We start from the raw sequence: 16,685 nt of genomic DNA on the forward strand, positions 1-16,685 counted from the left end.
GCAGATGGGCAGCCCAGAGGCAAATACTGGCAGTGGAAAGGGTGGGCTGTGCAGAGCACCTGAAGCCAGAGAAGGACACAATTCTAAGGAGATGATACACAGAAGTTCAGCTATTTTATGTTGGACTTTGTATGGAAACACTGCCTACAGCACCAAGATCCAACTTGGCTTGGCTGGAGGGGTACTTCTCTCCAACATTTTAAAGCTTAGTACTGCAGACTGCAGTGGTTGGTACATGGGCTGGGTAATGAAAAATTACTGGTTCTAGAGTGATCTGTCATCTTCATAATATGAGTAAAATATGCATATAGCAAAAAGTAATACAGCTTGGGGAAGAAACTGTATTCTAGTAGGGATAAATCAAGTCTTGCCTTCTAGCTAAACGAATCTTTTGCCTTCAGCCTTTCTTTTGCATGCAACTGTTGGCAACACCATTTTCATTCCAGAAAGCTTTTCTCATTTTCTAGTCAGCAAAGTGAAGGTGGAAAGGGGGAAGTCACAAAACACAGTGCCAAACCACCTAAAAGGTGACTGTGAATTAATATATGACCTCTGATAGCCACTGGTTGAGATTTTTAATTGTGAAGATTGCTCTTACTAGATGATACAGGCTTACTGAAAGAAAAAAATGAAATGCATATGACCATAATGAAAAAAACAGTGGAGCCACAGGCTTCTTTTACACTTCACGGAAGAAAAATGTTTTGATAAAAAAATAATAAACAGAGCTCATCTTGGATCTTGGTAAGAATATCTGCAAAGTCAAACATGTAGTGGTAAAAATTACATCATCTGTAATCTTTATACCAACTGCTTTTCTTCAAACAACAGTAACAGAGAAATGCTATTCTGGGCAGAACTAGTAGTGTATTTGTTTTCCATTAGATATACAATCTAGAATGACTCCAACAGCTAACTGGGCATTAAATTTATTAAACCCTGTACCAGTTGCATCAGCCCTAGTAACTCACTGCCTATTTTTGCTGCTTGCAGTATTTCAGACAAGCTTCAGATAATACTCTGAAAAACCTGACAGGAATTAACACCACTGCTATTCAAACAAAGCAGATAATCCATGAATCATTAAGCATGCCCAGCCTCATGATACTTCCTGCTTCTGAGCCCACTGCACTGGTTTCACAAACTTCAACACTCAGACATGACATAATACACCCCCTTCCCCTTCTTCCATGACCAGTCTGGCCTGTGCCACATGCAACATGGGGGAAAAAAAGTACTGAAAATGCAGACTTGAAGACATTGACTGTTCTTTCTTACCTCTATTCCTTCCTTATTTAAGGCATATTCATCAAAGTTCAAAATAGCAGTCTTGATGGTGCGGGGAGGGGGCAACACAGTCAAGCCAATATTAATGGCATTGCTTCGCTTGGAGTCCAACACAATGATCTCCTGTCGCTTCCCGTCTGCAGCAGTTTTCTTGGGAAAGAAGAGAACAAGGTCATTATTCCTCTGGTGTGTTTTATAAAGGAAAAGTCACTCCTTTCACTAATGACTTCCCCCACTCAAGAAAGCTGACACTGAATGTAAACCTAATTTATTTGCAGGCATCAAAACAAGCTGATTCTTCTAGCACATCCTTATCCTATCAACACGAGCTGCCAGGATTCAGAGATCTAACGCTGCTGTGCAGAGCAGAGCTAGTCTGACACAGTCCTCAAAAGTGAAGTTTGGGGCAGAAGCCAGTCTGAAAACCACTGGAAACTGCCTCTGCCAACCCAGAGCTCTGCTGTGCAGCGGGACCAGCTGGCACAGGACTGATGGGGGGCTCCAGGGTTCAATTCCCTGTTGGGTGCACCAATCTGGACCCTCTCTCACTTGTGTGGCTGGCTGGAAACAGAGCAGTTCCCACCCACCTGCCAGCATTCTCCTGTGTTATAAATCTACCTCAGACACTAATAAAGGAGATGTAGGTGCCTCTCTGGAGGCACTGACAAGGTTTTCTGACCTCTGGCTGCCAGGGGAAAACTATTCTACCTTACTGCTCCTGATATGTCTGTCAAGTCCTTCATAGATGCAGAAAAATTTCAACCCTCGTGCTTTTTCTAAAGTTTGGGGAATAGCCATATCCTTGGATCTTACCTCCAGTACAAATAATAATAAAATCATAAAGAACTGGCAACATATGCTTTAAATTCTGTTCTAGAGTAGATCCAAGGAATTTCTTCTTCTGATAGTGGTAAAATGTGAACCAACTATGCAAGGTGACTCAATATCCACTTATATGGCATAATGTAGTGTTGAATGTGGTCTTTGGTTTTACACCTGATCATCTATCTTTCTATCATCATCCTATGTGAGAAGGTGCCTCTTTGGTAACTACACATGTCGTGCTGGGTAGCTGAAAGGTGAGAGGACTGTGTTTCTCATCCTCAGGGTTTTTTTCTCCCTCTGCATATATGTGAATACTGTAAACATGTTTTCTGTGGTTCTTCTTCCTTTTCCCTATCAGAGATGGGTTGAGGAATGCTGTCAAGCACAGGAGTGTAGGGAGAAGTCCTGCAAGCTGATGTATCAGTCTTTCATCTCTCGTGGATATGGGAAAGCCCAGGAGGAGACTTACTGCTCAAGTCTCAATCTGTGTTCAGGATTGTTTTTTAGATTACTGAGCTTTGTCCTTCACTTTCTTTGGGTTTGCACCACAGCCACTGAGACACAAAATACCCCACTGCCAGGCCTACCTGCTGTTTTGAATTGGAAGTTAGTAAATATGATTTATCAAAGCACCTCCAGCTGTGGACAGCCCATAATGGGGAGTGCAGCTGTGTCATTAAAAAGATACCTTTTTCCAGCATAGCCCAGAACCTTGCTTGCCCAGGAAGAGATTTGCCCACTGGCTTCAGCAGCCTGCCCAGCAACTATGTGATACCACAGTCTCTTCATCACACCAGAACAACTAACGTGGTATGATGCAACTTCTGTGGGCACAAGGGACTGTAGGCAGGTGCTGTTTACAGAAGTTAGGGAATACCAAATGTGTATAATCTGAGAAAGTAGTAAGAGGGTTGTTTTTTTTAACTTAAAAAGAAACAATAATTTTGCAGTAAACAGACTAAATTTTAGGAGAGCAAAGATAACATTTGTTTTCAATGTTTTTATATTGGTTCTGTCAGAACTGATCTCTGCTTAACAGCTTAGAAGTATCCCCAAAGGCTTCCTGAACTTTCCCTTCTTTGAGTAATAGACTCCTCTTTTCTTGGGGAGCTACCTGAAGGATGTGAGATGCAGCTTCTCCTTTAATACAGTAACTTTTACTTCCTGAGCCACTAATCACATTCTCAGGACCACAGTTAGTGGCCAAGACCACATTAAAACCAAACAGGGCTCTCCAGAGACTGCTTCCTCTTGAGTTTGTACTGCACTAAGCCTTTTTTAAACCACCACTTTTTACCTTGTCCTTTGGAGCACAGAATTACACAGCTCCAAAGAATTTATTCAGAAGGGAAAAGACCAGGGGAAAGGAGTTAAATTTAGGCTTCCCACATGTGGTATGGGTAAGCAAGCCTCAAATCTTCAGCTGTGTTTTAGGCTCCCAAGCCTGACAAGAGAGACATATTCATCTGGGGGATGCAGGATGCTCACGGCCGGGATCACCGCGATCCCTACGGTGCTCACGCTCCCTAACAAAGAGTCATGAAAGACAGATGAGCTGCACAGGGCCCAGTGCATGCAGCTATTTTCCAGAGCTATAACTGCATATGGGACATAAAATGTTGGGGTGAGTAACCCTTTTCAAAAACAGGGGCTGAAGAGATTGTAAATCCATTCTTGGGATGACGTCTGAGTTCCAAAGAAATCCTTTCCAAATAAATAAAAGAGAAATATTTTACTACTATGAACTTTACTACCTTACCACTAGGAAAGAACTGCTTTTTGTCTGCAATGAAATTGCACAGGTGGAAGTGCCTGACTGTTAAAATAAGCTACAACTACTAATTTCTACTATAATATTTGGTAACTTCAATCTATGCTTTATAAATTCATTAAAAGAGAGTGACTTAAAATACTTGAGGGAACAGTGAACTAGTTAACTTGATTTTATATTTTAATGTGTCAGCATTAAGTGTAATCCCTGAACTTCTGAATACTATATATACTATATTATTAGATATAATTACAAAAGTAATTATAAAATACAAATGTAATAGGTAGTATAATCTGTGGAAAACAAACACTTCTGCAATGTATTAACAATTATAGTCAATTTAGACCTTTACAAGACCTAACTGGACACATTCTCTTGCTCAGTTGAAGACTGGGTAGTCCAGATCAGATTATTATTATTTCCCACAGAAAGTGATTTGTAGTCTGATGGGAACATTGTCTTAAATATGCCTCTTTTATTTAATTAATATGGAAAGCAGAAAAAATTAAATAACTTTTCAAGTGGTCATATAAACAAATAATTATATTATGAGCATCAACTCATAATCAACTGCCTTTAAAGTTGCAAAAGTCTGCATCAGTAGTGAAGAAAAATCTACCTTAATACTGAGATGGCTTTTTATTTTTTTCTGTAATTTTATTTTATTTCTATCTCAACTAGCAAGGATTTAATGCAAGAGATTTTAAATGGAATTGTTCAGCGGCCACTGACTTTTTCCAGGATATCTGTATGTAATCTTTTTCAGAAATTCTGGTCCACATTTATGACTTGTCCTGACATTTACTGAAATTGCAAAAAATCCTTTCAAGAGGAATATGTGTCTAAGCATGTGTCCATGAAAACAGATTCTGTCTTTTTTCTCTCCTACTAATTTTTATGTCTGTGGGCACTTGATGGATCACTTTATCCCACAGGGTATACATGAATCAGCAAAATAATGCAAAACCAAGTGGATGGTAAAAGGGCTGAACAATAGCATTTGATTCAGGAGTGTCTGCATGTTTTCACTTCTCTTCACAGAAAAATAAACACTTTGAAGTACTTTGCCAAAATACCTGCTTTGTTTGGTGGAGTGAGAAGGAAGGAAATACTGCACTGGTTTGGAAGGGATACCTATCACTCTTTCTGCTGGCTAATATAATGTAGGGTGCTCTATTCTAAAAACTTAACCATCTGCAACTTAAGGTGCTCCACTAAATAATATCAATGTGTAAGTTTCTCAGTGTGGCATAAGTTTTCCTAAAATTAAGAATCTCCTCTCCCAGTCCCAGACCCCCAAATCCTGTATTATATCCTACAATTTTACATCCACTTTATTTTATTACAGTCTATTGTGTTTAATGAAAAACTTCTCATGAGCCAGGAAGTAGCTGTTTATAGCTGTGTGTTGTGGAAATCACAGTGAGGGATTAGAAACTGGAGTAAAATTGGTTACAGCTGTATGAGAGAGCATAAGCACAAAATAGAGCCAAGCCCCCCCCTTTATACACCCTGACTTTGCTTTCCTCTCATCCTTCTGGACTGTTCCTTTTCCATGCACCTACTTCCATCTCTTGCTATGAAATCTAGAGATTTGACTTTTGATTTGTTGCTCTGCACTCTTTTTTCAGCTGAACCGACTGAGCTGTGAGTCAGACTTTAGGATATTATAGAATAAACCTGTTTTGGATTGCAGCCATTGGACAGGAGAAACTAGACACAACGGGGAATGTGCTCTCTGGAAATAAACCAAGCAGTCTGGAAAAATCGAGAGCTATCCTAATTTGAGCGCAATCTTCCTACCAAACCTCAAGTCTTTTACGGATTCGGTGGTCTGCTTAATTATTCCCACTCTCCCTTGATCTAAGGACCATCTCCTGCTCTGGAAGATTTGCTGGTGTTCATGGAAACCAGGCAGGAGTTTCAAAAGCCTGCCCCGAGTTCTAGTACAGTACTCCTCGGTCCCCATTGTCTTCTCTGCAGTGAGACAATGAGACTTCTATGTCTGTGTTATGGGACAGGGTGGAAAGAGAGCCAAAAGTACAATGTCTCATGCAGAGAGCAGTTATTAGTCGCCAAGGGAAAAGCACCTAAATCATTCCTCAGACTTGCACTAATTTCAATGAAACCTGCTCACTCATCTTCCAGCCAGAAGCCAAAAGCTGTGCCAAAGCATCAGGCAGGTTTGAGAAGCAAGTGTGAGGGAGGGAAAATGGCCAAGGGTAGTCTGGGAACATGCATGATGATTGACTGGAAAAGTAAACAAGTCATAATTCCAACAAACTAAAATTCTATCAAAATTTCATGTGAGAATAAAAGATTAGGAATAAGCTCCATTACAATGCTGGCACTTAGCACAAAGCTAAATTTTGGACATGGCAAATATGTTATAATTCCACATTCAATTCAAGGAATTAAATACTTTATGGATCTAAGAAAATGCTCTCATTCCTTCCATCTATGAACCATCTGTGGCAGATTTGTATTTACGGGGAGAAAGATGAGGAGTAGCACACCACAACGTCACCAGCATTCCTTCCCCAGCAGAAAAGGAATTAGAGAGAGATATTAATCTCAGCATTGGCCAGATGAACAATCAGTTGAACACATTTTTACAGGTGCTACACCAAAAGTTTCAGATTTGCATGGATCTGTGTCACAAAAAAATTCAGCTAAGAACAGTGATGGCAGGATCTACACAACCCATCTCTTTATGTACCTGTTGCTTGCTAGGTACTTAGGGGCTCGATTATAGAATTTCCAATGTTTCCACTTTGTCAAGAAGATCAAGAATGACTATTAGAAAATCCAGTTAATAAACTGGACAAGTGACCCAGAGAACCTTTACTGTGAGACATCCAGACTCCCCAGAGTAGGAGCAAACAATAATACCTATAATACATAATAGATATAACAACTTTCTATGGCTAAAGAGAAGTAAAATATTCAGGATGCTGACTGTTTTTTATGTTACTATGAGACATATAGGCATACAGAGAAAACACACAAGCAATTAATTTATTTTAAGAGAGATGGACATTTTTTACTATCATTTTAACTGGAAAAAACCCATTGTTTCCCTGATACCAATTATGCTGCTTAGAAGAAAAAGAGTTTATGTAGCCATGAAAAACAAATGTTCAGGCTAATAACTTTTTTAATGCTACTTCAAGTTCCTTCTAAATGTAACTATAAAAAGCTTCCTTTTGTTGTTGATTCTAATGTTAAACAGCCATGTCACGAGTCTTTGTGAGTTTATTTTATAACAATACTAAGGAAGAGGGAATCCTAGCTACAGAGGTGTTTCCTGTGCCAGCTTCCATCCTAAAATTGCCACATTGCATAAATTAAAGATTTAAAATATGCCTGTTCACCAGTATAAAACAAAAACCCAACACTCCTGCAGAGTTTAGCTGTAAACACGGTCCAGCTGATAATTTGATCCTTCAGAACAAAGCACATGTGTAGACTCTTTGCAGCAGATGCAGTCTGATATTCTAACCTTTCCACAGAACGATTAGGAAAATATTACCAAGTGAAGAACTGTCAAATGCACTGTCAGATATGAATCACCATGCTATGACCTTTTTATGAATGCAACAGAAAATATTTCAGATTCCAATATCTAGTTTGGCACTCTGCTATGGACAATCTAATGTAAAATTTGTTGGTATTCACCACCTGGAGTGATATTCCACAGCTGGCAGACCTGAGACAGGAGAGCAACTTGGCACATGCACCACCCTAGGCTCGTCTCTAGTGTCAGGCTATGGAATATCTTCTGTCATAGGCCAAGCTAGAAACACATCCAGTAGTTTCCACTGGTTTGATATAAACAACATAAATCACCAAGACCTAATTCAGAATGAATACCAATACAATAGCAGAAAAATAGCAAACCGAATACAAGCTGTACCTTTGTGACAGGCAGTTCCTTGGATTTAGACTCAAAGAGATGCTCCAGTTTGGAAGTGTCCACCTTAATGGGTTCCAGTTTGGACCACAGGAATTCTCTGCAGCGTTTGTTGTTTTTACACTGCCACTCAAATGGCCGTACCTCATTCCAAAACAGACGGATGGTTTTCTTCTTCTTTATAAATGCTGGCTGACCCCTGGAAACCTGGGGTGACCCTAAACCCTGAGGAGAGCTGAACAGTGGAGGAGGAGCCAATAAATTAGCAGAGGGCGGAGGTGGAGGTGGACATCCAAACAAGGGGGGAGGCGGTGGAGGAGGCAAACCCAGAAAAGAAGGTGGAGGTGGAGGAGGGGGAGCAAGGGAGTCCCCAGGACCCATATCCATGTCCAACACATCTACATCATCCTCCTCCCCCAAGTCTGTAAAATCCATATCTTTGATTTTCAGTTCTCGAGGATTAGCCATGAGCTGATCCCATATGTAATCAGATTCCTTCTTTGTCTGTGCTGGTGTTTTCTCGGGGACCTGTTCATTGATTTCATCTTCAGCTGTCCCCTTAGCCAGCTCACCACTGTTAAACTTTTCTGCAAAGGCTTTCACACTGCCTTGGTTGTCCAGATTTCCAATCTCCATCTTTTTGACACTTTCATCTTTGGCCTGCTTTGTGGCCTGAAGAATAGAGATCCTGCTGGCTAGGCTAGTGAGTGACTCCTCGCTTTCCTCCGTCTCCTTCTTTTCCTCCTTCGCCTCCAGCTCCTTCTCCTCTTCATCTTTGGGCTTTTTGTTATGGGCATACAACATGTCCAGCATGAACCGCTTGTTGTTGAGGATGTTGCTGCACTGCTCATTCACACCAGCATCCTGAATGGTCTGTGACCATGGACCTGCAATCACACACAGAGATGGGAAGAGTCAAGGAAGGAATCAGAGCACCAAGAACACTCTTCAACCAGCCAAAAACATTCCCAGGATGCATGTACAACTACTCTTAAACTGGGCAGGCAGTTACTGTGAAAATTTTGAAGTAAGATACAGTGCTGATACATGGTCTGATCTTCTTGGCTTGGGAGTAACTCTCAGAGAAGGAAGGGGAGTAGAGAATAAGATGTATCTTGGGAGGGACTATATAACTTTCAAGATTTGAATGTTCAGGTTTCTCCTGAAATCTGTCAAGTTTCATTTTGTACTTACTACCTCAGCTCATTTTATACAATGCATAAATTCTCATAAACTTTGGTATTCCAGAATGGGGCTTAAATATCATGACAATGACACAAAACAAGTTATCATCATACTCTTCACCTGGCCATGTACTGGAACAACCTCAGGACAATATTATCATATGAAAGAGATCCTCCCTGCCTGATGCCAAGGCTGATATGTAGCTGTTTACTTCTCCTCCTCCCTGCACCCTGCTGGCTAGGGAAGGGCAGCTTTCAGCCCTAGCTGTTCCTCAGAAGCCCCTGGCTGGGTCATCTTCCCAACACAGACTATTTGAATTCCAAAGTGGGCTGCATACCCAGGGTACAGCTCTCAGGGCAATGCAGTGAGTGTAAGAATAAGCAAGATTTTAAAAGCTGTTTATAACATGAGAACCCATATAAAATAATTATGAACATGCTGCTCATCAATCACTGTTAACCTCCCTGGTGTTGAAAGACTACTGGCCTTCCCATATCACAATCATTTAGCATTTCACTGTAATGAAGCTTCATCTTTCTGACTACTGCTTTTCTCACCAATAATATGCAAAATACCAGGTCTGAGACAGCACCATAAATAACAAATTATAGTGGTCAGACTGTAAAAATATATGATGTAAGTGTCTCTGTGACTCCATTTCCCTCAATTTAATACTGCTAACCAATATGGATAATGTGTCTAACAATTATGGTGCTCCTTTTTCCAGTGGGCGTCAGATAAAGTGATTAAACATGAAACAATGATAATTCTTCACACTTACTGTATTTCCTGTATGGAATTCCTTCTGTTCCCCATAGTCCTTACACATTTTATTAATACATTTTTCATAAACTCTGCTTCTTTTATTTCATCGTTTTACTTTGATCACTAGCCTGCCTTTTTTTGGGGTCCTTGTGGTTAAAGATTTTTCTTTCATACCTGCAGGTTGTCCTTTTTCTTAAACTTCCATTTTATCTTGGTTTCTTCACTTATGCTCCCATCTTTTCCAATACCTTGGAGTTTAAATATCTTTTACGGCTTCCTCTGTCAACAGAGTTTCTTTCTTCCCACAACATCTAGTCCTGTGCTCTGAGAAGGTGTCCCCTTGGTGAGATCTACGTCCAGGGCCCCACAGCTCCCTGTCTCCCCTCCCATAAAACACTGCATTAAAATGTAGGGCCTTGCAGCACAAGTGTATGGACAGCAGTGACTCTTGCCTCTCTATTTAGATCCAGCTCTAAACCATGTTTTAAAATCAGCCCAGAGGTTTAACCCCAGACAAAAGAAAGACTTTTTTTCAGAAATGGATACAACCTACTTTCCTGCAGGTGGCTTGATTGCTTCCATTATCTGCTCATTTTTCCTCAGACCTGACCCATGGGATTGCTTTTTTACCAGTACATGTCACCTGAGGCAGTCTCTTAGACTTCTCTCTGAGGTAGCTTCACTAGATATCACCACTAAACAATTCCTTCCCCACACCACAGATTTTACCCAGCTGTGCTCTCGCAAAGGATTTCCCCCTACTCCAAGCCTTTCCTTCAAAGATGTTCAAGATGGCTCCCAAGATCCATCCCAAAACCCCACAGGATCTACCCCCTTTCAGTTTCACCAGATGGGATCCTCCAGTGTTTAATCCCTTTTCCAGAACTACTCATCAGAATTAGCCCAGACACAACCTCTAATTTGTGTTCCCCAATTCCACCCCCAACAGTCCAAGCTGATCAAAGATCATTTCTGTGATGACTCTGGCTACCTTGATGCCCTCTTCTGCCCTCCTCTCCACAGGCAAAGCTTTGAAACACCATTGGAGAAACAAGCTTGCACCAAGGGTTTTATTCTTTTGTCCTCAATGCCCCTGGGCAGAACCAACTGGCCATCTCAAAAATTGCAAAATGCATGTTCAGAATGTCAGAACTGCTGGACAAAGTGCTCTTGTTTGCTTTCCAAAACTCCTCAGCTGCTAGAGAGCAAACAATTCACTCACTACATTAGTCCTCCTATACAGCACTACCAAATGAATCTTTGGTCTACTGGTAGTGTAGGACAATTTTAAGATGTTGATTTTAGTAAGAGTACATTTCTTAGCTTTTAACAAAAGTATATAGGGACTTTAAATTAGAGTGGAAACAGGTTGGTAACAGACAAGATAAGGAGAAAAACTTGCCACTGTTCTCCTTTATTTGCACTTAGACTATGCCAAAGTGTAGCAACATCCTTCATCTGTGATCCCACCCCAGCCTTTCCTACAGATAATATCCATCTGCATTCTTTATGAGTACTATAGCATTCTAAGTAACTCAATCTTGGTGCTGACTGAAAAGAAATTAGCTCTAAAATTTAAGATGTAATTTGTGTAATGCTTCCCAGAAAAAAAGAAAAAAAGGAAGATCTAAAGTTGAACAATTCAATATGACAGTTTATGTCTATGAGGTAATCATTGGGATTCAGAGCTATCCCTCTTCTTTCAGGACAGAGCAGGACTATTTCACACTGTGAAGCACATCTCATTTTCTTATATAGAATTTAGAAAATGTAGGACAATGCATTCTGTGGTTCAGATCAAAGAAAACCTGGGAATCAAATGCTCTAATTATATTGCATTCCTTTACCTCCCCATAAAAAAGGGAAAAGAGTAAACAACAAAGTCAAAATCTGCCTTTTATTCCCTGCCTGCCTGGGCTGAAAGACAAACTCTGGTTATCATTATCTCTCTGGGCAGAAACTTGGTACTTATGGTGTTTCCCAGGCTGGGCCTTTCCAGGCTGGTACCTGGTGATGTATTTGACTAGAATCCCTCAGCACCATGAAACTGGTCTTTTCCAGACAAGGTGTAATTCATGTGCCTCCTCAACGTGGGCTAAAGGTGGCCACAGCCCAGATCTATTTTCAGCAGCTCCTATGTATTTCTCTCTGGTGTCTAAAGCCTGACCAAGACAGAAGAACTAAAGGGAAGGAACAAATCTCTCAGCCCCCACTGCTCTTCCTTTTCCACTAAAATGATGAGAAAAGGTATCTGGAACTTTGTGACGAATCATGTCAGCACAGCCCTTTGTCTCACTGACTTATGTGCAGAAAAAACAAAATCTCCAGGAGCTAGAGGTGCAAGTCTCTGCAACATGGTGATTCAGTAGTTAATATATTAATCTTAGGGGAAGAAAATTATCACAAATCAAATGAAAAGTCATTTCATCAAGACCCTACTGTCCCTCAAACATAGTAACCCAAATAAAGTTTGGATGTCCAAGCAGAGTAGAGAAGATCTGGCCATGGTGAAGAAAGTCTTAGGTGCAAAGGGTTTGTTAGCTAATTAACAACATCAGAGCTGCTAGTTTAACATTTTTTTCCACCAGAAACCCTTCATTATTGAAAAAGCTTCACTTTACCAGTTTCATTGTCACTGGTTAACTTGTCCTCTCTCTCTTCCCTCTCTAAAGTGCTGCTTGCTGAGGATATACTGGATGCAGAACAGTTGTCTTTTTCATTCACTTCCTCATTCTGCCTCTCCTTTTCACTGAGTATTGCACTTTCTTCTGGCTCTCTCTCTGGTCCTTGCTCCACCTCACTCTCTGGTCCCACCTCTGTAGTCTCTATTTCCTTGGGTGTCTCCGTTCCCTGCTTGGCCTCAGCCTCAGCCTCCTGCTCTGCTTCTGCTTCTGGTTCTGTCTCTGTCTCTGGTTCGGGTTCACTGGCACTCACTGGTGGAGAGAACAACGGGAGAAAAAGATTCACTTAACAACAGAGCTGTCTCAGGTTCACCCCTCTCCACGTGAGAGCTGCACAAGTGCCTTATGGAGAGAGAATTGAGCAAGCCCAGGGCATGCTTAGGGCCATTAGGAGCAACAGACTGATGGATGTTGTGTGACAACAGCACCTGGCAAGCCCCTCGCTCGCTGCCTGGAGCCAGCCCACTGTTTTTATACATACTTCCACAGCTGCAGTGGTGGACTTGCACAAGGATTAGAACGAACCAGCAGAAAATGGGCATCTCACCTGAGCATTGACAACTCGTGCCTAGACAGAGCCAGGAAAGAACAGATTTAAAAAAAAATAAATAGCAAAAACAAAAATGAGGGTGATTGTGGCTTTTGGTTGAATTTTCTTTGGGTTCTGGAAGAGTTCTTTTTTCACCTGATGAGGAACACTTCAACAAAAAAAAAATACAAATATTAGTTTTAATAACACAGTTGAATGGTACAGTCTGGAAATGGCACTGTCACACATTTGGCTGACAAAAACCATATGTTGTTTCATGCACATTTACTTCAGAATAGCCACATCAAAACTGAGCAAAGTTTCCAACTGCTTGGCATATGGCACATATTTAGTTTCCAGTTGGTTGGCATATGGCATACAATGAGCTTTCTTATCAGTTGGCACACAGCAAACACTGTTGACAGTACACTTGGTTTCTTCTTCCCTGCTTTCCCAGTAAAAATAATTCATTCACCTTCAGGGTTTTTAGCATTAAAAACAGCTTTTCACATGCAAATATTCTCTGCATGCTGCAAAGAAACTGAAGAGCATCCACACATTCACATCAAGCAGCTCACAGTTGTCTGAAATCTGAAATGGCCATGCAAAGAGTGACAAAAATGGACATGCATGTTAGCTCTGCATACTTCCCAAATTTCCTCTGTACTAAATCTTATGTTGGGTGGCTGAACTATAATGATCAAGTCATACTTTTTTGTCCTTCTGTTAACTAATTTTTGTTACAACATTGCTAAAGAGTCTTCTGGACTTCTCATTGACTTTGGATTACATGAAATACAGTGAGAATTTCTTCAGGTACTACATGAACCTTTGAAGGAAAAAAAATAAAAAATCACACTGAAATAATGGAAGGCAATCCAAATATTTCAGTCCTCTAGTGAGCAGGTAAGTAGATTTATCCTAAGAAAATATAAGCCAAAATAATGAAGATCACATTATTCTCTATTGAGAGCACCTAAAAGTCTAATACTAGATATGCAAGAACCTCTGCCCATGCCTCATTTCTCTAAATGTACCTTACCTATGACTGTATCCTGGACACTGCCTAGGAGAGAATAAAAATTACAAAAGGCTGTCAAGAAGTTGGCAGACACTGCAAACCCCAGTGATGTGTTCCTCACCACAGCTGTTAGTGTGTAGATATAGAATAAGAATATTTTAAAGTCAAGCCAAGATTTGAATATGACTGAGATGGAAGCTTAGGAATTCTTCAGTTCCTGGAACTAATGTGGTACTTTAGCAAGAAAGATTCTCAGCTTGCCATGGTTCAATGGTACATATATATAAATGTCACCAATTCATCCATGAATAATCATAATTTCACAAGAATTTTAGACATTTCTTTCTAAAAAACTCCCAAAAAACAACAAACCAACTGTCATGCAATAACTAAAAAGGTCAACTCCCACATCTCAGGTGAAGAAAGAAGCTGATTAAAAGATAGCCAGGACTCCTAATGCTTATTGCAACTTTGTCATTATGAAGCTACACTGAAGATTCAATAGAAAAAAGTCAGGGGAGATATAAGACATGCTTGAGAAAATCTGAATGTTCACAAGAATTCCAGATACTCTTCCAACAAGAAATATTCCATACATACCAGAAATATGCAGCAAATTAGCAAAATCTATTACATAACAAAGAGTAAAGAGCAATATACTGACATAGGCTGCTCTTTTGAGTTCAAGGAATACCAAAATCTAAGTGCTAGAACAAAACAAGGATATGTTAACAGTCATTTTGACAGCCTCTCCCTCTCTCTTTAGGGATAATACCAAACAATTCATCTATAACCCAAATCACTTAAAAACAGTGAGCTAAGTCCAGCAGTACTTCCCTTAAAAAGCAGTACAAAAATCAAATCTGCCAGGAAACACTGTCAAGAGAGCAAAGCCAGCAAGCTAGACATGTGTCCATCACTTGCATTTCCATCATGTAAACCACTGCAGTGATATTAGTGAGAACTTCTGAAGATGTTAAAAAATACAGTTCCCAGTGAATGCTTGGGAGTGGCCTATTTGAAAAGAGCTCAAACTTTCAGTCCCACATCTACTGGACCCATTTTCATACCAGATAAAACATTACTCCAAGTGGCAATCTTCCAGGTGGCAAGAGAAATAAATAACAGACCAGGCTCAGTCTTCAGACTGTCATCAGACTTCTGCTGGTGAGAATGCAAAGACTCAGGAAAGCAAGCCTGGTCAAATCAAAAAGCATCAACAGCAAAGAAGGTATGCCTGAGATGTTAAGAAACATGATACCTTTATAAGCTGATTCCTTCTGAAAATCAAGCCTAATAACTTATAATGCAGTAGAGGGATATGGACATTTCCTTTAATACTCAACCATAAATCAACTTTGAAGCAGACACAAGATGCTGTATCCTGCTGATAAGAACTCAACCCTCCAGTCCTATAAGGCCTCAGAGGGAAGAAATAACCCTCTGGGCTCACATCTAATCCCCTGTCAGGCTAATTGATTAGCCAACCACATCCTCATCTATTTTCTCTGCTTTCCACTTGGAGGTGTGAGATACATATGCTGAGTGTCCCTTGTGGATGCATACAGTAAGTCTGAAAAATATGTCTGCCCAAGACCTCTTGGTTCAATTGTTCAGGCATCACCTAAAGTCTTGGCTGTTATCTCCCTTCAGCTACTCCAGCATAGGATTCCTCTTCCTCTGAATTCTGCAGGCACTCCTTATCTCTCCCTACTCCCACTCCAATCTTTTCTTCCCGTTCCTTGTGTTGGAAAGAACAGGTGCAGACTGAACTGGCTCTTTATTTGTGCAGCCAGAAATGATCCTTTTTTGGCCTCCCACCCAGTTCCTCCTCTGACTTTCTGCATCATGGTTCCTTTGGCTCTACAACTGGGGATGCTGGTCTCCTTGCATGCTCATGCTCTGGTGCTTCCCCATCTGCTGAGATGCTCTTATCAGTCATTCCTGGGGCAGTGTTTGAACCATTAGTGCTCAACTAGCACTATGTTCAGAAGGTCTGCTACTGTCTACAGTGTGCACTTGGGTTGGCCTGCTTACTTTCTCAAGTGCAAAAAAAGCTGCTTCTTTCAGAGAATGGTTCACTTGAAATTCCTTTGTAGACTGACTTCAGAGATGTCTCAGTTATTGTTGCTCCTCCTTTACTGCATACTTGCACTTCACAAAATATTCTCCAATGAAATTGCAAAAGAGTAAGTAGCTGCTCTGAAAAAAACAATTAAGTTCCTTTTTGCAGTTACAGGACTGCCTTCATTTCCTCTGAATGCCATAACACAAGTTTTACAAGAGTAAGTCCTACAAGACTTGATTACTTCAGTGGAACCAATTGTTTTATATGAGAAAACACTTCAGCTCAATAAGTCCAGATTTTTATATTGGGTAATGGTACTGACACGTTTCACAGTGTGAGACAAAGTTCCACAGATAGAATCTGTTTCCTTCTTTATGCCAGTAGATACTGGATGGCCAAAGGATATTTCAGCACAAAAGGAATAAAATAAATCTGACTTCAAAAATTCCTTATTGTTTTGCTAGTAGATGAACACTCTTTGCCTCTGACCTCAGGTTCTGAATTCTGCAGATGAATATCACACATCTGTTAACATCATTCTTGCAGAGTATTTAGAGCATCCTATGCACAGCATCCTTTGCACAGAACCAGGGAACTGTTTTCCTTCTACAGTTTCATTCCTGCTTGGGAAGATGGTGAA

At 40.5% G+C, this 16,685-nt stretch overlaps 1 protein-coding gene across 1 annotated transcript in view; it reads right to left on the bottom strand.

Annotated features, from left to right (window-relative positions):
• Window positions 1-16,685, bottom strand: part of FHOD3 (formin homology 2 domain containing 3) — a 365,517-nt gene that overhangs the window by 53,103 nt on the left and 295,729 nt on the right. Inside the window, exons 18-20 of the mRNA XM_056484679.1 lie at window positions 12,368-12,679; window positions 7,800-8,683; window positions 1,279-1,437 (exon numbers count right to left, since the gene is read on the bottom strand). Of these exons, the coding sequence (XP_056340654.1) occupies window positions 1,279-1,437; window positions 7,800-8,683; window positions 12,368-12,679 (1,355 nt within the window). The remainder of the gene's footprint in view (window positions 1-1,278; window positions 1,438-7,799; window positions 8,684-12,367; window positions 12,680-16,685) is intronic.

This window comes from Oenanthe melanoleuca, chromosome 2 (assembly GCF_029582105.1).
Source record: "Oenanthe melanoleuca isolate GR-GAL-2019-014 chromosome 2, OMel1.0, whole genome shotgun sequence".
NCBI lineage: Eukaryota > Metazoa > Chordata > Aves > Passeriformes > Muscicapidae > Oenanthe > Oenanthe melanoleuca.